Source organism: Mytilus trossulus, chromosome 7, assembly GCF_036588685.1.
Source record: "Mytilus trossulus isolate FHL-02 chromosome 7, PNRI_Mtr1.1.1.hap1, whole genome shotgun sequence".
Lineage (NCBI taxonomy): Eukaryota > Metazoa > Mollusca > Bivalvia > Mytilida > Mytilidae > Mytilus > Mytilus trossulus.
In genome coordinates, this window is record NC_086379.1 from 12,346,539 (window position 1) to 12,371,197 (window position 24,659).

Consider the following 24,659-nt stretch of genomic DNA (forward strand, 5'->3'; position numbering starts at 1 on the left):
TTCAACTAAAAAGGGAAATAGTATTTACCATTCGTTATGCTTAATAATTACGGCATTTTCGTTTTACGATTTGTTGGCAGTTCTGTATGATAATAAGTCATTTCGGTTACATCAGGAATACTTCTACAGCTGCAATAATTCGTTGTTGTAAAATATTTATTTTCTCACAATGAATGTAAATTTGTGTAGTTTAAACAGTGATCATATAAAAGATTTTAAAAACAATTATTTGCCGTGGGAAGACAATTCCACGATACACATCTCAGTTGTCAACAGTTTGGGTTGAACTTGAACTTGACTTACTTAACAATGTTAAATGCTATAAATAGTTAACATCAATTTTATCCTCGGCACGAGTTTTTAAAGGGCGGGAAATAATATCGCGTACCAGTAAACTCAGGTGACCTTTCTAGACGACCGTGGGAAAATTCCATTCAAGGTTTCTAAAGTTGCAGAACGACATTTTTGTGCAATCGTATTGAGGCTCCAGAAGGTTCTTTTACAATTGATTAATAGGAATCTATAATATAATTCTTATCCGAATAAACGAGAACAAATCTTTAACTATATGAATCTTAATGTCTATCTTTCAAAAAAGAAAGTAGACCTGAACATTAGTTATACGTCCATGGTTAATAATATAAATTCACGGTTGATGATGTATTAATTGAAATTATGATGGAAATTGTCCGAGGTGATTTTAAATTGTTTTCAAATGACAATAATACGATAAAGAACTGCCAATTGTAGGCGGGGGTTTGAAAAATAAAATGATGACTGCTTTAACTGGAATAATAATTATGATGGGCAATTATGAGGTTTAATAAATTTTATTAATAATTAAAGGATTAGTGACCTATCGGATAGCATACGCGGATTACTTATCATCACAACTTTTAACATCTTTTGTAAACGTAAAATGATTGAGCGTCATAAACTTGTCAAACATATGGAGACCGGTAGAATTATAGTACTTTAATGTGAAAATATTTTTACACTTTCCAAATGAAAATGACGAAATTGATTTAAATACTTTCGTAAATTTGAAAACCGTTCCGTAAAATACGAAATTGACGAGCGCTATCAATATCACTTGAAATTATTTCCTTTGTTCAACAGAGTTGTCATTTTACAGTTTCTGTTCGTAATTTAAATTATTCAAGTCTGTATAAATGTACCGAGGTGGTGAAACATAATATTTCACATTGCTCAGTAAACTAAGTTTACTTGATGATCCGAGCGTAAATACAACATGATTTTATTAGCCAGTTGATTTTTAAATAATGAACAGTTAATGCGCCAATATTGCTTATTGAAGAAGTTACAAAAGATACTAATTGTGGCAAAATCGTCCTTGTTGAAAGAACACAATGTATGACCTGACTGGACTGTAATAGAAACACAAAATAACAAGTATTTTCTTCATACTTTTTCGTATGAACATTTTATTTTAAAGATAATGGCACAAAACAAAAACATATAAGATAATAATTATCTTATTCTAAATGATATTGTCACATCTTTATCTGTCAAAGAAAGGAAAACATTTGCTCAATTTATAATACCGTGATTTTAAAGCACACCTGTGCAACCAAGATCGATTAAATGTTCAAAGGTAAATTATCTGGGTAATCCAATTATGTTGTCACACGTCGTTAATTTTAAGTACATCCGATGGGCAATAAACCAATTAACAGCCACACGGTGTTGGGAGAGAATCTTTGGAGGATTTTAGGAGTGAAATCCGCGGTACGCGGTGTGATTCCGAGAAACACGGAAATCGGACAAAAAAGATATCGAATCGATATTTTTGGATGGTACTGTAATACAATAGAGAATGGAAACAGGGAAGTTATGCTTCAACATGTTCAATACTGGTTGACTTACATTCATTCCTCTCTCGAAGTTGTGAGCTAATGGCAGATAGGATAAATGTCTGTCTTCTGGTCCTATCGTGGTAACTGTCTGAAATAAATAAATTAAATTAATTAATTAAACACAAGTGAACAAACGCCTGGTTAATCTTCTTTGCTTAGATTCCATAATGTAGATACCTCTGGAATGCAGGATCATCATAATAAAAACATAAAATGTTTCTACATTGTCTGAAATAAAGATATAAAGCAAAACAGTGTAAATATAGAACCATAATCCCATGAGATAGGTATGACATATAATAAAGCGTTCATCAACATTTTATGCACTATTTTGTACCTCTAAAATTATATCAGCATTGAAACTATATAACATTGTTTTCATATGGAATTTAATGCTTAAAAATTATTTAGTAAGATTTAAATTGACATTATGTAAAAACTTCTCAAAAATGAATACTTAAAATCTAGCTTCTCAAAGAATTAGAAAACTATTGCATAAAAAATAATTTTAAATTCTAATAAATCGAATAATAAAATGCATGTCTGTTGAAAAAAACAAATCCAAACTATAGGCCTGAATTTATTGACAATTGCTCAATCTTCATTTGATGTCTTTATAAACAAATATTTAAGTAAAGATAATGTTAAAACTAGTGTTGTCAACGGTTACCCCGTTAACCGGTCGAACGACCGAATACCGAATACCAAAATCGCTAACCGGTTAACCGGTCTTTTTTTCAATTTTGGTAGATTTGATATAAATGTGTATTGAAATCATTAGATAGTTATGTTTTATTTAATTGTAATAAGTTTATTGCAAATCAGCATATAATATAATGCTATAGCATCAACAACATATATAATATAGTAAGCGACATAATATAAATGAAAACAGAAAGCAAAATAATAACACAAAAAAAAAAAAAAAAAAACAACACCACATATTAAACAGATAGTACCATATATAATCTACTTTATCAGTTGTGACCGTAGTTTCCAGTTTTCATTTAACAAACAACAAAGTTTTAATACCAAAGTCCTTGAACTTGTTTGAATAAGTGATAAACAAGTTCAAGGTTATTTAAAAAAATGTCGTCGTGGTAACTAATTAGACAGATCAATTGTCCAGTATATTGATTGCTATTGTTAATCCTAAAAACATAAAATTAATTAGAACTTGTCTCTCAGCTCAAAGCAGGATCTTAAAGAAACATAATTAGTAAACATGTTTTTTTAACAGTAACTTTAAATCAGTAATGCGATTAAATTTTACGATTTACTTCATTAGTTCGTTTTTGATCTAATTTTGTGTAAGAAACAGGTCGTACGGTGACTTAAAGTATTTAATTTCTGTGTCATTTTGGTCTCTTGAGGAGAGTTGTCTCATTGTCAATCACATCACATCTTTTTTATAATTAATCATTTCAAATTGAAACACTCCACATTATTTTCGGAGACAACAAGAGAAAAGGAAATCGGTTTCAGACATAGTCAATTCTACGAGATCAAGAAGGTTTTTTTTTATTTTTCAATATGAAGTTGGTACAGAAGCTATTGTTGATACGGTGTATCTGATTATTAAAAGTCAAACTTCGCCAGGAATCATCAAAGACAAGCCTTATAATGCCAAAAGACAATATTCAATTCTAAAAGGGTAAATTTATGACTTGGATGAAAGCTTGTCAAATTGACACTCATACCACATCTAATATCTATGTGTAGGGACTATATTGATAAGTCTTTCAAACCCCAATTTAAACTATACCGGTTAACCGGTTAATCGGTCGAACGATTATCCGAGTAACCGGTTAGGCAAAAGTATACGATTTGACAACACTAGTTAAAACAAGAATGTGTCCAAAGTACACAGATGCCCCACTCGCACTATCCTTTTGCATGTTCCATGGACCGTGAAATTGGGAAATAATCTAATTTGGCATTAAATTAGAAAGATTATACTATAGGGAACATATGTACTAAGTTTCAAGTTGATTGGACTTCAATTTCATCAAAAACTACCTTGACCAAAAACTTTAACCTGAAACTTCCACTTTCATTTTCTATGTTCAGTGGACCCTGAAATTGAAGTCAAAAGTCTAATTTGGCTTACAAATTAGAAAGATTATATCATAAGCAAGAGTGTACCAACTACTAAGTTTCAAGTTGATTGGACTTCAGCTTCATTAAAAACTACCTTGACCAAAAACTTTAACCTGAACGAATGGACACACAGACTAACATACGCACAGACGAACGAACGGAACCACAGACCAGAAAACATAATGCCCCTCTACTATCGTAGGTGGGGCATACAAATTTATAGGTCAATAATAATTAAATGCAAATGAAAAATAAATGTTAAAAAAATGTATAGGTCAATAAAAATTAAATGAAATAAATGTTCAAAAATCTTTTTATATCAGAATGACAAAATGAACAAAATTGACAACACAATATTGCATACTGTGAATTATTGCCATTTGTTTTTATAATTGCAAAAAATGTGACAGGATTATAATCACAATAATATAAAATCACATTGTCAATTATTTTTTATCGAAATCCCAAACAGGATTTTCTCGATATCCCAAAAGTTCAAATCACATTTTAAAAACTAAAATGACACAATTGCAATAATATATGCACGCAACAATTTCTGAATGTATAGTATCCAAGAAGTGAAACTGCGAGCTAAGTACTGCTCACTGATGATATCCCCGCCGTGATATTTGGGTAAACAGAAAGTTGTTGAGTGATGAATCTGAAAACACATCACACCGTATAACTGACTTATATAAAACCTCAAACCAAATTTCAGAAATCCTTTTATTTAAGTTTCTCAAGAAAATGTGACAAAAATTTTCAACTTGGCTATGATGTGTGAAATGATACAAGTGTTCAGTTAACAGGAAGTTATTAAGTGAATAATCTAAAAACACATCACACTGTACATGCTGTATATAGCTGACTTATATAAACCCTGAAACCAAAATTCAAAATTCCTTGTATTGTAGTTCCTGAGAAAAATATGCGAATATTTTCAACTTGGCTATGATGTGTAAAATGTCATAATGATATATATGTTCTGTAAACAGGAATTTATTGGAGTGATATATCTGAAAACGCATCACACCGAATAAATGACTTATAAAAATCCTGAAACCGAATTTCAGAAATCCTTGTTATGAAGTTCCCGAGAAAGGTGAGAGGAAAATATTGAAAGGCAGGACAGACAGATAGATGGATTGAAGGACTGACGGACAGATGGACAGAAAGAGGTAAAACCCCACCCTTTTTAAAGCGGGGTATAATAAATTGACATTTTAATCAAATCTGTTTCTGGTAAAAAGCAATTAGATGGTTTAAATATACATATTTTGTATGAGTTTTACCTTTATACTATAAATAACAGATGACATGTTAGCCACCATGTTTCTGTGGGAGATCATTACACCTTTAGGATCACCTGCAAATTAAAAAAAAGACAAAAATAAGGAGATATTGTATAATTACCAATGAGACAACTATCCACAATACATAAAAGAATATGAACAACTAAAGGTCCCTGTATACCCTTCAACAATGAACGAAAACCCATATTGTATGGCAAGCTGCAATAATGAATTTAGACTTTCGAATTGTACACTGGGAGGAAAAAATCATCAGTTTAAAGTATTTTATTTAATGCATTGTGAAAATAAATATTTCATCAATGAAATTCCAGTCAGATATTCTCATGGATGTCCTTTTTATATAAGATACAAATTTTTATTAGTTTAATACAGATTTTTCATAGGCAAAACTTTTCAACTGAGGCATGGCACAGGCGTCATTATGAAGGAAAGGGTTAAAAAAAGTCCATTATAGAGTTGGAAAAAATGCTGCTCCAAGTGAGAGGAGCATGCTTTCCAATTGACAAGTTGACAAACTATTTCTGTTTATTCCAATAACAGACAACATATTATAGACATATAAACATGATTAAGAGCGTAATACAGCTGAAAATAGCCTATTTTAGTTTACTGTGGATTCATTTATTTTTGTGGATTGACAAAATATTGTATTTTTCGTGGATATTTGATTTCATGGTTCCGAATCGTTGAACATTGAAATTCATAGTTCACGTCAAACCAAGAAAATTGGTATCCTACCAAAATAAATGAATCCACAGTATATAGCAATATAACATACCTGTTGTTCCACTGGTATAACATACTGTCATTAAATCTTTTGGTTTAGGAGGCTAAAAAAAATAATACCATTAAGTAAATACTGACATTCTTGAAAAGCTATAAAAAAAAACTAGACATGGACAATTTCCACCCCCTTTTCTGCTCTGCTCTGCCATATGCTGGAATATGGTTCCACACATTTTCGATTTGACAAGCAGTGATGATTGCATTCAACCTGAAATTGTTATGCTGTCTGTAGTACACAAATCATGCCCTCACCTGACCAAAAAGTCAAACTACCTGTCATTTTCAGAATATTTTGAAAACAAAATCAAAATCATGTGGCCATGCACACCTTCATGATGTGTTTGAATGTAAAAGTAGGTAACTTTATTTTTATAGTTGTACCTCCAAAAATGTAGGAGATAGCAGGACAAACAATATGCATCCTAATTTGGACGAAAGGACAAACAGAGGAATGGACGAACAGATGGACAGGGGTAAATTAATTTGCCCCTCAACATTTTATCGTGGGGACGTTTAAAGCAAGCTGTGGAAGCGATTGATTTAAGTAGTTTTTAAGTTGAACAAATTGATGCATGCACAAATGGTACCTCATCAGTTTTTAGTAATATTGATCAACCAGAAAGACGATGAGTACAGGCATAGATTAAGGATGTCTCATCACATAGACATATGAAGATTTGTCTCATTACGTACACATTTAATTCTAATATGTGTGATTGAATGTAAAAGTAGGTAACAGTGTATAAATGTGCATAAATATGAACATATCTTTGTGTAAAACAAGGTCAACAGATTAACATACCACTGGTTCCTGTAATGACTGTTTACCATCAGCCTAAAATTACATGAAAAGAAAAAATGACAACATCAAATATATACAGATTAGACAAAAAAACTCAATTATTACAAGCAATTTTACCTTATCACTATAATTAGTAAATTTTGTTGTTTCATCGATGTGAGACCCGTAATATAGTGAATATCAGTTTTTCAAAAGTCAATTAAACCACATATTTACTGAAACAAAAGAAAGTAAATGTTTTATTCGATATTCCGAGAGAAATGAATGTAATGGAAAATATTTACTAAAACCAATTGAACATCAAACCTTTTAACATTTTTTACCAAAATTATACATGTAAAAGCACGCAACGTTTTGCATGTTTAAAAATCCTTTTTCCGCAAGTGAATATACTTATTTATTCAAAATCCCATTCATATAGAAAAATCTACTAATATCTTATCAATATGGAATAATATAGGGTTATTGCATGAATATTCTGGATTATTGTCTCGAGTAGAATTTTATATTGCACGAGCTTGCGAGTGCAATATATGTTCTACGAGGGACAATATTCCCCAATATTCATGCAATAACCCTTTTATTGTATAGCAATATAATTTTTGAAAGTAAAAATTGGTTTAAACTGAGGTTTTGTCGTTGGTGACGTCATAAATTTTGAAGACTTATTGCACTAGTGCAATAATAGAATTTATTGCACGCTAACTTTTGGTTACTTTCTGTGGGAAATATTATATTGCTATACAATAATATGATTTATTTCCTTTTTTGAATATTTAATAAATTCTTCAACATACCAAATCATGAATTCTTTTTCTATAGTAGACATGAATATGAAACTTGGAAACTAATAAAAATATTTTAAAAAAGTGAGATGCATTTAGAACAGAATAAAAGATAGGTTTTAAATCATTCTTTAAACTTTTCTGCATCATTACTATCAAACTGATAATTATAAACCACTTACTTCAACAGATGAAAACTTAACAATTTTGACATTACTCTTTGCAGCCCGAGATTTAGTTTCTTCACTGACATTTTCCATTACAATGATGCATGCTAGTGTTGGCATGCTGCTGGCCTTTTCTAATAAAAGTTTAATTTTGTCTTCTTTGTCCACAACAACATGGGATATACCAACTAAAATAGATGAAGAATATTGTAATTATAACCTTTAAAATCAAATATTGTAAATTCAGAAATTTGTGCATGAATTAATTTTTGGGATTGTTAAATTATTCACCGGTAAATACAAAATTGACTATTAATAAGTAAAATGCTGCATGCAAATAATACTATCATAATTTAAAATGTCAGAATTGATTTTTTCAAAACCTATTGCATAAACAATGTTTGCAATAATAAAATTATCTCCAAAATTTCTGATTTAACAGTATGCAACTTTACACAATGGGAAGGGATTTTTATGGAAGATCACAGTAAAGCCTTTAACATGGAGCAAATGCTTCAACTAAATGTAAGTTCAAGATAACCCATGCCCAAGTTTCAAAGGAACAATATGGTAGATGTTGACAATGCTATTTCTGTACTATATAGACCACACATTTCTAAACCTAAATGTTTATACTCTGTCAGATATTCTGCAGAAATATTATCCCAGTTGAACAAGGCAGATGCATCTTAATTTGAAAACAATCAGAATATAACAAAAGTATCAAGTCAAATAATTCTTATTTCAAAGTGTCAAAGATACTAGATAAATATTTTAAACAATTGTCTGTGAAAAGGGAAATAACTGCAAGAGTAATATTTACAAATAAAGATTAGTGACCGTTAATTGATTCCAGCTTTTGGTACATATACATTTGCTTACTTTGGTTAATAATATATTTGCATGCATCAGGTCCTAGTGTATCATATAATGGAACTGACACCATAGAGAACATGGCACAAGCTTGGTCTGTTATCACCCACTGAAAAATAAGTCATATAAATGATTTAAGCAGAAACAGAGAAAATGTCCATGTGTGTGTAACATACATTTATAAAGATCTGCTGCATAATTAATAAATTTGATGATTTTAAGTACAATGTAGTAGATTTTTAGTACAATGCAGTAGATTTTTAGTACAATGCAGTAGATTTTTTGTACAATGCAGTAAATTTCTTTACTTGGTTACAAAGAAAATGTTCACCAAAAATAACTGATTATACTGTTTATATACAGTCAGAAGTATTAATTACAACGTATTATGTGCTTTTTAAAAGATTATTACTTAAATGTAATACAGTGTCAAACTGCAAAACACAAACATTCCCATCATCCCTTGGGTTCACAGCTGTGAATTACTCAACATCACCAGTATAGATTTAATTTGATCTCCTTGCCTGGATATTTAGTCCATAGAAATATTTTAACATGGTATACATGGTATATGTGCAATTTAGTCTGAACTTATTACCTCAGCTCTGTTTATGCTGTATATTCCTATGAATGTATCATTTCTAGCCTCTAAACCATCAGCTATTAATCCTGATCCAAAAGCTTGAGCCCTGTCATAAATCTGTAAAATATAAAGAATGCATCTATGATTCTAAGCCCTTTTATCCGAAATAAGTTTTAAATTGTTTCAACACTTTAGTGAACAGTGCCAGATTAAGAGGGGCCCATTCTTTAAAATTTGGACCCTGTGCATGTTCAATTTTCATTTTTTTTTTTAAATCATATGAAACCAAAGATTGAACCCTTAAGCTTGATCTCACTCACGTGAGGTTTGCACTATAATAAAAGACAAGGCTATTATTTATGGCTTTAGCATGAATATATTGAGATTGTCTATTAATGAACACTACTTTGACCTCTAGATACAGCATGTTTTGACCTCAAGATGTAGCATGTTTTTTTATTTCATGTTGTGGAGTTGGTGGTTTGATACTGAGGATTCTCCTACATTTGTGGCTTTTTGTGCTGATAAAGTGTAATGCAATCACCAATCAATTAATCATTTATATTACTAATTATCATATATTGCGATCTAGTTGTAACTGGTACCTACCTGCTGATATGACTGCCAGACATACTGATTGCTCCCTGGTGGTCTGGTTCCTAAGCATGGACCATTGTCTGTAGGCAAAATGATGATAATACTGACATTATCAAATCAATGGAAAACTCAAAAAAGTTTAAATGATAAAGAAAAAACTTCTGTTTTACTTATTATTAAGCATGCAAGTTAAATATATAAAATAGCCTATACAGTCATGACAGTTTGTAACCTGCAGATTGTGAAAAACTCATTAACAAGTGAAACTGCGAGCTACTGCTCACTGATGATACCCCCGCCGCAAATGGATAATATTAATAGTGTAAAAATATGCAAGTGTTCGATAAACAGGAAGTTGTCGAGTGATGATTCTGAAAACGCATCACACAGTATAGCTGACTTATATAAATCCTGAAACTAAATTTCAGAAATCCTTGTATTGTAGTTCCTGAGAAAAATGTGACGAAAATTTTCAACTTGGCTATCATGTGTAAAATCATACAAGTGTTCGGTAAACAGGAAGTTGTCAAGTGATCAATCTGAAAACGCATCACACAGTATAGCTGACTAAGATAAACCCTGAAACCAAATTTCAGAAATCCTTGTATTGTAGTTCCTGGGAAAAATGCGACGAAAAATATTCATGGGACTGACGGACAGACTGACGGAAGGACAGACAGAGGTAAAACAGTATACCCCCCCCCCCTTTTTTAAAGCAGGGGTATAAAAATATCGATTGAAAAGTTTGAATGTCCCTCTGGTATCTTTCACCCCTTCTTGATACTTATTGCCTTTCAAGGCTACCAAAACCTGTGTATTTATTATTCTTTCCTTTACAATTTATTGTCTCTGATAATTCCTCAATTAATATATTTTTGAGATTAACTCTCTAAATACTTACTTGACATTTGTAATCCACGTTTAAATCCTTCAAATGTCGTCTTAACATCATCATAGTAATATTCTAACAGTTTACCATCTCTACAGAACTTAGATATACGTGAACCATCCTGAAGTGTAAATAAACAGTACAGTAAAATATGAGTTTGAGAAGATGTAGGGTATATATATACATCCATGAGACAGCAACCCAATGATAAAAATACATCTGAGGGAATGAAAATAAATCAGGGGTTCACGTTCATGGTGATGTTGGACCATACTCAAAGATGAACCCCTGATCAATTATTACAAATGCATATTTGTTATGTTTTGATTTAGAAATCAGTTGGATTCTCACAGAAATAATAATAAATTACTAGTAGCTGAATAGATTTGGATAACACCTACAATTACAAAATTGTCTTTTAGGTATCATTAATTTCTTAATAACATGAATTATTTGTTAACATATTTGTTACGTTTGGAGGACGTGTTTTTCAACAGACTGTCTGCATTCCAATGGGAACAAACTGTGCCCCTCTACTTGCCGACTTGTTTCTTTATTATTATGAGGCTGACTTCATGCAGAAACTTCTTAGGAAGAAAGATAAGAAGTTAGCAATATCCTTTAACTCTACTTTCCGCTATATAGATGATATTCTTTCACTAAACAATTCAAAATTTGGTGACTATGTGGAATGCATCTATCCCATCGAACTGGAGATAAAGGATACTACAGATACAGTTAAGTCAGGTTCATATCTTGATTTACATCTAGAAATTTACAATGAGGGTTGGTTAAAAACAAAACTTTAAGATAAAAGAGATGATTTCAGCTTTCCAATTGTGAACTTTCCTTTTCTAAGTAGCAACATTCCAGCAGCATCTGCATACAGGGTATATATCTCCCAATTGATATAATATTCCTGTGCTTGCATTTAATTTATCATAATTTTCTTGATAGAGGGTTACTGCTCACAAGGAAGCTATTAAACCAAGAGTTCGAAATGGTGAAGTTGAAATCATCCCTTCATAAATTTTAGGGACGCCATAACCATGATCACGAGTTGGTTGACCGTTATGGAATAACCGTTTCACAAATGATATTGGATATGTTCCTTTTGTCGTAACTACAATCCCCTTCCATTTCATGAATGTGATCTACCAAATTAGACTATTTACCGAATTTGTAATCACATAAGCAACACGACGGGTGCCACATGTGGAGCAGGATCTGCTTACCCTTTCAGAGCACCTGAGATCACCACTAGTTTTGAGTGGGGTTGGTGTTGTTTATTCTTTAGTTTTCTTTGTTGTGTCATGTGTACTATTGTTTTTCTGTTTGTCTTTTTCATTTTTAGCCATGGCTTTGTCAGTTTGTTTTAGATTTATGAGTTTGACTGTCCCTTTGGTATCTTTCGTCCCTCTTCTGTTAAGTGTATGACTGGTGAGGCAGATGCCAAGAAGGCAAGTCTCAAAATCTATCTTAAATTCTTTGATAAATGTGTTAGGCAAAAAAAAGTAAGTGTGTTTACTGTACCCCTACCTACCCTAATTTTTATCCCCTACGTTCCCTGAAGTGTTTTTTTGGCCATTTTTTATTAAGCACTGTTTAAGTCACAATGTTGCTCACATTGATCTGTTGATTGAATTTTCAAAAAATATTAAAAAATCCCTATCTATACCTACCCTGTTTATTTTCAGCATGTGACAGTAAGCACACATACTTTTTTGTTTGGCCTTATGCAAAATACTATATGTACAGTACATAAATACTTAATTTCGATACAGATCAATAAAAGCAATTTTGCTTGTTTCTGAATACTACATTGTATTTACATGTTTTTCATGTATCAGAATTGTATACTATTTACATGATGTATTGATTTATTTAAAGGAAAAAAAAACGATTAAACTAGCTAAACTAAATACTTTGTCTGAATTTGCACATTGTTCTGAACATGTCTGAAGTATTTGCTACTGGATATCAAAGCAACCAACAATAAATCAATCAATGAAAGTGCATGGATCAGCTGCTACAAGATTTAAAACCCTAAAGTGTATTTTTTCTACCAATAAATCTTAACACAACCTGTATTTAAGCATTCTTATAGTGTTGAAAATTTCTTGTAACCATGAAATTCTCTCTGGGAAGTTAGGACAAGTTAAAAATAAGATTTTTTAAAAGATATTTTTTTATATTATTACACTACAGCTCAGGTGGATTTCGCTTTGCCCACCTGTCCACAGTGGGAGTGGGCACTGTGTTGGCAAAATTTCTAGCTTGTCCACTCTGCTTACCCATAGGAGTGGGCATGCAATTTCTTTTGTTTAATCAAAAGACTTGCAAGTACAATCAATTGAAACAAGAGGCTCTCAAGAGCCTGAATCGCTCACCTTAATTCTTTTGGTTAAATCTCTCATCAATGATTATTTTGGCTTTTCAATTTATTTAAATGTTCTTTGAATCGTCCTATTTTCTTCAAAAGCAAAAATCATTTTCTCCTATGTTCTATTTTAGCCATACATTTTGCCATAAGAGCTATGTTATTTGACATACAAGGAAATAAACATGATAAAATATAAAATTTATACTAGATACTCTGAAACTCATTTAGCCTAAGTTTGGCTGAAATTGATACAGCAGTTTCAAAGGAGAAGATTTTTTAAAGTAAGTCAACATGATGAACAAATTGTGAAAAAAGTCTTTAAAGGGCAATAACTCCTTAAGGGGTCAATTGACAATTTTGGTCAATTGACTTATTTGTAGATCTTACTTTGCTTAACATTTTTGCTATTAACAGTTTATCTGTATCTATAATAATATTCAAGATAATAACCCAAAACTGCAAAATTTCTTAAAAATCACCTATTAAGGGGCATTATACCTGAAAAACCAGTTACCCAATTCGGCTGAAAATTTCAGGACAGGTAGACCTTGACCTAATAAATACTTTAACTTCTTGTCTTATTTGCTCTAAATGCTGGAGTTATTGAGATATAAGCCAAAAACTGCATTTTACCCTGTGTTCTATTTCTAGCCATGATGGCCATGTTTTTTGACAAAATAGAAAATAAAACACAAACTTTATTTTTACACCCTATTGATCATTCAGTTGAAGTTTGGTAGAATTTGGTTGAGTAGTTTTAGAGGAGAAGACTTTTTAAAGTTAGCAAATATGATGAACAAATTGTGTCATTAAAGGACAATAACCCCATAAGGGGTCAATAGACAATTTTGATAATATTAACTTATTTGTAGATCTTACTTTGCTGATCATTTTTGCTGTTTACAGTTTATCTTTATCTATAATAATATTCAAGATAATGACCAAAAACTGCAAAATTTCCTTAAAATTACCAATTAAGTGGCAGCAACCCAACAATGGGTTGTTTGATTCATCTGAAAATGTCAGGGCTGATAGATCTTGACCTAATGAACATTTCAGATTTGCTCTAAATGCTTTCGTTTTTTTTAAATATAGGCCAAAAACTGCATTTGACCCCTATGTTTTATTTTTAGCAATGGCGACCATATTTGTTGATAGATCAAAACTTCGGATACAATTTATAAACTAGATACCCTAAGGAATATTCACTTAAAGTTTGGAAGTATTTGGCCTAGTAGTTTCAGAGGAGAAGATTCTTGAAATAGTTTACGACGACAGACGACGACGACAGACTACAACGAACGCCAAGTGATGGCATAAGCTCACATGGCTATGCCAGGTGAGCTAAAAAGCAGATAGGCATTTGTAATCAGTAATTTTACAAAAAAATATATTATAGCTGGAGTGGGCACAGGTGTTTACCTCTAATATGGTAGCCTGGTCATTTATATCTGTAGGTGGTATAAGTGGCTCTGGTCGTGTGGCAATGTAATAAGTGGCAGCAGCCGCTGTAACAGCTGTCACAGCCCCTAATGTTACACCTAAGGCACCTCCAGTATCTCTCATATTCTGCATCTGAAAATAATTATGATAATGATCAACCATGGTAAATCAATGAGACAACATAGACAAGGTTTTTTAATGGATAAACTTACCTCTTATAACAAGGCTTAGGCTGTGTTCACACCAAATGCTGCGTACTGTACATTTACAATTAGTTTCATGTAAACATTAAATTTGTTCTCATCTGTTCATGGGTTTTAATTACCTGTTAATGCTGTACATGAACATTTTTCAGTAAATAACATGTACACATAATTTTCGTGGTCATTGTACCATGTCTACAGTACAGAGAATTGAATTAAAAGTTTCTCTATTTACAATTGTATTTGTTTGACAAATGTTTGAGAAGGGCATTTTGGGGGGAAAGATGGGGTGCGAAAAAATTATTTGGTTTATTGAAAATGTTTCCCAATTTAATTTGAAAATGATCGATTGTTGATTACAAAACAACCAGTGGCAGATATTTAAGCATGTTCAGGGTGAGAACAAATTCACAATAAAAACATTAGGTAGTTCATGTAATAGGCCAGTTCCGGGATACGGTTTTCAGACAAATCTGTCATGTGACTTCCATCACCACGTGACAAAAATGTATGCATAGAAAACACATGATGAGCAAACGGGTGAAAAAGTTTTATTTTTTACTGCAAAAAATATTTGGGAAATTAAAATCTGAAAGGATGGGCACCCTACTTAAGGCATACGGCAATCACAATTATGTACATATGGAATATTAATTATTTCTATACTACCCTACAAAATGACGATTATAAGAGTGCTGGAAACTTTTAATAGAGTAGGGATACAGGCACGCCTCCTATCTGGTAAATTACTTCATAAAGGCGTGCGAAATACACGATCTTTCCCGGTGAAAGACATGAATCCAGAAATGACCTATAGAGACTGAACAAATGAACATGATAGAGATTGACGCGGATAAGTACTTTTACATCCTGCACAGCCAAACTGACGCACTATTTTGGTAATTTTTTTACGGACGATCAGTCTATGCAAGTGACCATATATCTATTTCCCAGTCACACATCATTGCACATGGAGTGATTTTAGGAATAACTTATCTGAACTGAACTAATTATAAAACTAACGACATAATGAAAATGAATATTTTGTCCAACAGAATGCAGGACTTACATTAAACATGTTAAACAGCTAAACGACTTACAATGTATTAAATGCACAGGCATTTGTTTCTATCCATAGGAAATTAGTGTAGTATTAAAGGAAAATAATTTCACGAATCTATTCATATAAGATAGGGAAATTTTTGCATTTATTAAAAGGGTACAAAAAGTGTCCGAAGCGGAGGATATTGTGACCTAAAAAAATTCCTTAGCCACCTTCTTCTATTTTGATGGATAGTCCACCTTCCTAAGAGGGAGGGTAGGAGGGGTCCTGATCCCCAAATCCCAGGCTTAAAAACACCAAATTCCGAAATCCCGGGCTTAAAAACACGAAATCACCAGGTCCTGAAATTCGAAAAAAAAGAATTCATACCTGCCAAGTTTTCAAAATGCCCATGGGGGTTTGGTGTGCAAGATCAGGCTGCCATGCTCCTAAAAAAATTTCAAGGGGGGCTTCAAATACAGTGTAATGTTGTTTATTGGCTTCTTCCTACTTTCATTAGCCTCAATTCATTGTAAAATTAAAGGGAAAATAAAAAAATGTTATTATGTCCATTCTGTATAAAAATGCTCAAATTTATAAATATTAAAGTTTTATTCCGCTAGATAAGAGATCACCATCGATTTTAAATTTTGAGTATCAGTTCTCTGCCTTCCGCCATTTTGTTATCTTGTCCAAATAAAAGTCACGATATGTCTATAAACCACAAAGAAACAAAACTACAGTAACCGATGTAGTCTCAATTACGTGTCGATCTTGTCAATCGTACGGTTGTTTTATCTGACTAACTAACTTGATACGGAAAATGTTCTTATTTTTTTAATAACCATATAGTCTGTTATTTTCAAACTGTTAATATTGGAATTAGTTAAAAAGTCTAAGTTCAAATCATAAATAAGTGTTCCGTGAAAATTGTTTTCGGAAATCTAATTCGTTCATAATTCTTTAAAGTAATATACTTTATTCAAATAAATTAGGATCTTCGCTCCACTGATCACCCGCATGGCTTAAGGTATTACTCCCAAAGGTATTGCGAGGGGTGTAAGGTGACACGTTCAGGTATTCAAGCGACTTCGGGCTTGCAAATTCATGCATCGTTTCACTTCTGTAGGTATTGATCAGTGTATACACGGCCGATAACTTATAACTTTCCATTTTGAACTATCAGGTGCATGTATAATATACATCTCTGTCTTGCGTGTCCGAAAGTGATATAATATACTAGTCATTACTTAACTCATACGCTTGTTTATAAATAAAATTTCTGGTGTAAGGCCACACCAATTTAATTTCTTGTTCTACGGATTTTTGGACTCCAAAAATTGGGGCGAGCGAGCGATTTGAAAATTTTAATAATCAAAGTGATGGATATCACTCATGGAAAGATTAGAACAGTAGTTTGAATTATTTCATATTAAAGTATGGTGGGGAAAATGAACATTTATAAAACAATATTGCTGAAAATTGCATTTACAGCAGGTCTTTAGAAGGAAACTTGCTTTTCCAGTATGAGGATAAAGGTGGTCAAATTAAATAATATGGGTCTCTAAATTTGCACAATTTTATTTAAACTGCAGTTTATATCTAATCGAAATTATGTTGCCTGTTCTGAACATGTTTCAAAAATTTAAAAAAATACAAAAATTCTTCTAGTAAATGTTACCAAATATCCTTGTAAGACATAAATTTAGACCAACAGCTAAAAGCTTTAAAGGGCCAACAAAAATAATCTAAGAATGTTGTTTTGGAGCATTTTGTAAGTTGAAACAGATGTTATAATGGCATTGAAAATTAAAAGTTTTAGAGTGCCTTTTGATCAAATTTTAATGTATTTTTCAACACAGGGCATTTTCAATTTTATTTTTCAACGTAATCTAATTAAAAAACTAATGTTATTGAAATCTGGATTCTTTCTTGATTGCAAAAATATATATTTACTTTTAATAAAAACTCAAATGACTAAAATGGACATAATGATTGATGGGAAATAAACTAATAAACAATGTTTTTTTTATAATTAAAAGTTTATAAATTTTAAAACGGTTTCAAGCCAATTCCTGATAAAAAAGTGAACTAATTTAAATTGTTGATTAATTACAGATGATTATTGGAAATTTATCAAGTAAATTATAGGCCTTACTTGAATACCTTTTATATATTCATATTTATATTCATATTTCATTTTTGTAAGAACTTGCTAATCCATTAATCATTTATCTTTCAGATATAATTTACAGAATTACTTTATGTAATGTAGATCAAAAGTAATTGGCAATAAATAAATCTATCATCCTTATAAATATCAAACAAACAATACACACATTTGTGTAATCAATTATGAGGTCAAACACTTGTGTATTAAGAAATAGATGCATATTGGAGTGATCTGTACAATTATGTAAGACTGATGTAGATAGGTAATGTGGTCAATTTGATTGGCAGTTCAGGAGGTGGGGCATTGTAATTAAAAGTCCACCTTGTCTCTGATTGTTAAGTGATAATGACAGTTGTCAATCATACTTAGTCTAGTTGAATCAATACCCACTTACCTAATCAAAATGTTTTTAAAAAAGCCTGCACATCATACATTAATGACATACATTCTTAAATGAACTGCTCCAATAATATACCCAGTTTTGTTTAGTTAATTTGTGTATTATATGCACATACATGAGAACTATAGGAAACTATATTTTAGTGTGATGATACATTTAGTAACAGAAGCTAACCTGTCCTGTTGTTAGGGAGGGTGGTGCCTAAGTAAAGATTTAGAACAAGTTCTAATCTTTCCAAAAAAATATTTAATTTGCAAATTTTGGAGGCGTAGCTTAAAAAGTAAAGGCGAGCGATTATATTTTTTTTTTGTAAACATAAAATAGTAGGTTTTGACTATATTAAAACTTGATTTATCACTTGTACCTTGACATTTCTTTAATTTAAGAAGTATTTTCCCCCTGTTAACAAGAAATAATTGAATAATTTAATCTGGTCTATGTATGTATGACTGCCAATGAGACAATTCTCCACCCAAGTCATAATCAGATTCAGAACAACCCCTTAATGTTATGAATATCCCTTTTATGAGGGGTCAATATAAGTTATAATATTTTTTTTGGTAACAACACTTTAAGTACAAAAGGGCTTATATTTCTCCAAAAAACTATAATATTTGGTATTAAATGGTCAAAACATGTCCAATAATTTTGTAATATTCCTGGACTTCAACCATGTTAACACATTTACTTTATCAGTTTAATAATATTATTGAAAATAAGTGGATCCATCCCTCTTTTAGAAAAGTTGTTTAAAATATAATGTATTTCTCCTCTTTTTGAGTTAAAAATTCTAAGTTGTCAAAGGTTTTGTATAGTAACACAATACAAATCCTTAGTATTTCTATTTTCTTTTCTACAACAGTAAACATGGTAAAATGATCCCTTCAAGGCCCTTGTCTGAGGGAGGGTTGGTCCCAACCTGATAACAAACATGGGTCAAAGTACGGCCTTTTACACAGAGCTTTGATCAAGACCAACCAGCAAGCTATAAGGGACCACAGCTTAGTATTGTACACAATATGAACAGGAAAACCAACGATCTAAATTATATTTCCAAACGGGAAAATACCAATGAACCACATCAACAAACGATAACTGCTGAACGACAGGTCCCTGAATCAACCAGGACAGGTGCACAAACCTGCAGCGGCTATGACCGTCACCATACATAATAATTGCAGTTGAAGGCAAATCCTTCAGAAGTTCTTTGTACTTTATTTTAGCAACGAACATTTTTTTATAGGGAGTATAAGCTAGGGGGAAGGAAACTAACGTTTTGTTCTGTAGTGGTATTTCCGAGTCCGCTGTTATATATATTTATATCGGAGCACTCCCGCTTGGAATAAATTGGTTTCTAGCTGAAACAAATATTCTTGCAGATATTCACAGTGTTGTGGGGGTGCTGATAGGTTTAAAATCATTATATTAAGGCTAAACTGTGATTTTTAAAACGAATGTTGAGATCTTTTTATAATATTTACAAAAAAAAACGGTGCAGGATATGGACATGATTTCATTTCCGGATGTGGGAAGCGGGAATATAATAAAAATAAAAAAAATCTGTTTTGAAAAAAATAGGTGCGGGCGGGTCCGTTGAACAAGGAATCAAATTGATGTGGCCTAAAGAATATTATTTATTAAAAATACAAATGATACAAAAAAACAAAAAAAACAAAAAATTGAAGATATACAAATATACGTATTTTTTTCAAGGGTTAATTTGGGAAAATCAGAGACATATAATTGTATTATATGTCTCTGGGAAAATGTAATATATATACTCGTTGTCAATAGTAAAGGACATAGTTGGATCATTCCAGAAATGTTGGTTAAAAAAATGTGCGCACCTGTCGACGATTCGTTTATACGCCCGGATAGAAAGTTACGGAACTACAGCGCAATTTAAAATATATACATGTATACATTGAACATAAGAAAGAAACATACATTTTGTGCAAATTGGGGTAAAAGTTTTGTAAATAGACTAGTCCACGTATGCCTACAGTAAGGAATCATCCAATTCGATAGACTATTGTATACCAAAAGAAGAAGAAGAAGAGGACCAATTTTATTTAAATACAGGTCGATCTATAACTTGCTGTTCATCGAAGTTATGAACATAGTAAAATCACAGATTTATATATCAATTAGATTGTTCTCGAATAAGGAAAGAAATTCGTCATCACCACAATTGTTCCGACATATGCAACTGGATGTACACTAATAATCCCCGAGGGATGTGAATATTTTCTAGGAAAGCTATTGAGTATTAAAGTTTCAAATCATTTTCGGGATTTATTTTCTTTCTTGATATTCAATGACAGCAAATTTAAAGAATAAACTGCTTGTCATATATTTGTCCGCTTTAGGGGTATTCTTGCCAGTTGAACAGACTTATAATTACATTCAAAAATAGGGAAAGATGACATTAAATTCGTTGTCTTTTGTTTTTAAACATCTTTGGTCAAATAGTTATTTTAAGTATTATACGTTGTGAGACGAAGACTATTTAATAAGGACGTCCCCGATTATGATTAAATTTGGTTGACGTTTTTCACACTTGATAAAGAATATCTATTCGTAATTTTTTGATTCCATTCCAAGAAGACCTTAAATTTGCTGTTAATTTTTTAAAACTTCTCAAGTAGAAAAAAAAAAAAATTTATTCGTTCATATTGTATTCCGCTTCGGTAGAGTTATCTTCAGTGAGTTCCAGTTATTAATTTATACGTGGCTTTTAAAAAGTCTAAATCTAAGTGTTCTTATTCATTTATTTGCCTAATAAAGACAAATAAAAATACTTTGGTAAAGCTATTTATAATTTCTAAGTTCTCCTTTTTATTAGACATCAACCAAGGACAAAAGGTGTAAATCATTTCAATCGGACATATGATTCAAGTTTCCCGTCTTTAACCGAAAATTGTGTATTTCTTAGTAAATTAACTTATTTGAATTCAAATAAATAATAGCACCAAACATAATTAAATAATTCCACGGCGATCAATTTTTATTTGTAACCAACTTGAATATATATTTTAAATATGGGTATTGAATGCTCCCTTGTCTTATAATTCACTGATCCGAATAGACAGTCACACCTGGGAAGGTGTGCCCGAGAGGCGTGGTTAAATACCGAAGTGCAAATAACAATTTACCTTTCAACAAGCCATCTACGAGTATTGCCACAGAACCGTGAATACACACATCGTATCAACCAAGTCATAGCAAAGATAGTAAAAGGTCAATAAGAGTACACCAACATATTGTCTTTACAGATTATTGTACTTTACTTTGTTCACCTTATCATTCCGAAAATATATTAATTAAAAATAAATTTATAACTTTTTGTGTTGTCTACAAAATAATTCGAAAATATATACGTTTAACATAGAAAATGTATCTCATGAATATCATGAATATGTACAATTGAACGTCTGTGCGTTTTATCTTCTTATTATCGGATGGTGTTTTAGATAAAGCATAAGACATCGGCGCGCTTACGATTACGTTAAAATATGATTAAAAACCAAACCAAGACTTTTAATGATTGTATTTTAAATCCCGGCATGCAAAAACCAGGAGAAAACGTCACGACCTACAGGAAGTAGTTAATATTTTTTCATTAAATATTGAATTTCTCCTTTATAACTGCACATATAGCGATAAAACATTGTGAATATATATATTATGTCATAATGAACATATTTAAACCATAAGTAAAAAATCGTGAATTTTCCCTTTAATTGTTTTGTTAAAATTGTGGACATAATTGCTATTTAAACATTTTAATTTGGGAGCCTCCATGGGGGAAATCCCCTGCAAATAGTGACAGTTGGCAGGTATGAGAATTCCCGGATCCCGAAATCCTGAGCATAAAAACACCCAATCCCGTAGTCCAAATAATTGTGACGTCTTGAAAGGCTATCATTTATTTTTTTGAAGCTTCAAAGTTAGACGTCAAAGAAAAAATATATAATAGCCTTTCAAGACGTCATTATTATTTGGACTACCAATCCCAGGTCCCAATAAAGGTTCTATCCCCCTCTCCTATGGATAGAGACAAGTACCTGTGATTCAATGCCTACATGTACCAACAAACATGGGGCTATATGATACTAATTTTTCTCACAAAGCAACCAAATCAGAAAACCAGTCTTGACAATGAGTCCTTGAACTGACAAAAGGCATTACCCGGACCAATACATGTGTACGATGTAACTGTAATGTGTAAGTTTAACAGTCACTGTAAGTTGTAATTTGTGTAAGCCCTTTTTTAAAATTTCCCTCTTGGAATGTCTTTGCAACAAAGGTGAACATTTCGATCTGGGAAACCTTTTTCATACATAATTATTTTCGTTCGTGTGTCAAATTACTTTTTAGAGTCCTGGACAGCAGTCTGTGATCAACAACGGTGGACTTTGGTCAATGTTTATCTCGGTGTCACATTTTACTGGTTCTATATTATAATAGTAAACGGTTAAAAGAATAAAATTCATCGGAAACCAGTATCTGGCGGGTAATCTATAAAATTTCGATTGATGACCGACCAAACATGTAGTATTTCCGTAATATTTAATGAAGTTGCACATCGGAAATTTAAGTGGCTATACTTTTTTTTTTATTTTAATCAAATGGGACATACATCTATCTTGTGCAGTCTAAAGCCAAAGGTGTTTGATCTAACACTGTTACTATCATACTAGGATAATAGTCCTCAGTCTAACACAAATAATTTTAAATACGTTGGTGGGATGGGGATGGGGGTCAAGCGGTATACTGAACTGTTTTGCTGTTTTGGGGGAAATCTAATTCTTTGTTATCTGTTATTCTGAAAAACTTTTTTTGCGGGCAATGTCGTCAATATAAAGGTATTTGATGCGACTGTCATACAAGTGAGAAGATAAACTAGCTATTTAACGGTTTAACAAGGTTGCCGCGGAATATGTAGAAAATGCCTGTGCCAAGTCTGGAATACGACCGTTGTTATCCATTCGTTTGATCATGAAAGTGAGCTTTTGATTTTGCCATTTAATTTGTGATTTTTCGTTTTCACGGAATTTACAACGGAGTTCAGTATTTTTATGATTTAACTTATAGCTGTTATCTGTTATTGGACTATTATTTATCAGTTTTATTATCTGTTATTGGACTATTATTTATCAGTTTTGTTATCTGTTATTGGACTATTATTTACCAGTTTTGTTATCTGTTATTGTGAGAATGTATTTGCTGTAAAACTATTATTGAAAATTGGAAAGTTTATAATAATAAATTTACCCTGGTAATATGGCTATACGGTATAGACTTTGCTCATTAATGTGACATATAATAGTTGTAAATTTCTGTGTCATTGGGGATCTTGTGGACAGTTGTCTCAGTGGCAATCATAGTAATCAGTTATCACATCTTCTTTTATTTTACTTATAGTTAACAAACATCTGGTGGTACCATTTCTCAAAATGAAGACTAACCTTAAATACGTCTGCACAGTTCAAAATCCAAAAGCGAAATGACTTTAAACAGGAAGAACATATTCGCCTTTTCCTGGATGTTATTTGGGCAAATAGAATTAAGGAAGTACATATAAGAACATGCAATAGCATATGTCTGTAAACATAATATCTAATTAGTAAAAACATATATATTAGAAACCCTTAAGCAATACATATAAACGAGAGTGAAAAAATAATAACATAGTAAAACAAAGAATTATAAAATAGAACAAATCAAATTAAATAACTAAAAATACATATTAAAAAAAAGGATGAAGAAAAAAAATGATTATAAAAAAAAAGAAAACAAAAATATATTTGAAAAAAATATAAGTTGCAACTACACTACTCGAACACATAAACATCAATTTGTAAATATTTGAGTACAAACCAGCAATTTTCTTATTAAAAATTGAAAGTTGTTCCATATTTTTTCTCTTATTTTAGTGTATTGTGAATTGATAATATAGTCTCTAGGTAACAGAGGCGGATTTAGGTGGAGGCCCATGGGGCCCGGCCCCTTTTCTGAAAAAAATGGTTGATTATATAGGGAATCACTGAAGCGTGACCGGAGAGGGCCTCTATTTAGGCAGTCAGTGGGCCCCCACTTATGAAAGTTTCTGGATCCGCCACTGGGTAAGTATTGTTTTCTATTATAATTAACAATAGAATAAGTTTATTTTTTGGAATTTTGGGTCCTCAATGCCATCCAACTTTATATGCTTGTTTTGCTTTCAAACTATTTTGATTT

General features: G+C 31.8%; 1 protein-coding gene across 2 annotated transcripts in view; it reads right to left on the bottom strand.

The window, feature by feature from the left end:
• Positions 1 to 23,967, bottom strand: part of LOC134724644 (long-chain-fatty-acid--CoA ligase 1-like) — a 36,668-nt gene extending 12,701 nt beyond the window's left edge. Inside the window, exons 1-11 of one of the 2 annotated variants that reach the window (XM_063587792.1) lie at positions 23,888 to 23,967; positions 14,578 to 14,730; positions 10,785 to 10,893; positions 9,896 to 9,963; positions 9,302 to 9,403; positions 8,713 to 8,812; positions 7,846 to 8,018; positions 6,879 to 6,911; positions 6,069 to 6,120; positions 5,270 to 5,343; positions 1,888 to 1,965 (exon numbers count right to left, since the gene is read on the bottom strand). In XM_063587792.1, coding sequence (XP_063443862.1) covers positions 1,888 to 1,965; positions 5,270 to 5,343; positions 6,069 to 6,120; positions 6,879 to 6,911; positions 7,846 to 8,018; positions 8,713 to 8,812; positions 9,302 to 9,403; positions 9,896 to 9,963; positions 10,785 to 10,893; positions 14,578 to 14,730 — 942 coding nt within the window. In that variant the 5' untranslated portion in view covers positions 23,888 to 23,967. Of the gene's footprint in view, positions 1 to 1,887; positions 1,966 to 5,269; positions 5,344 to 6,068; positions 6,121 to 6,878; positions 6,912 to 7,845; positions 8,019 to 8,712; positions 8,813 to 9,301; positions 9,404 to 9,895; positions 9,964 to 10,784; positions 10,894 to 14,577; positions 14,731 to 22,789; positions 22,899 to 23,887 lie in introns of those variants that run through there. The other variant, XM_063587791.1, reaches the window with a different exon arrangement.
• Between the last annotated feature and the right edge of the window lie 692 nt (positions 23,968 to 24,659).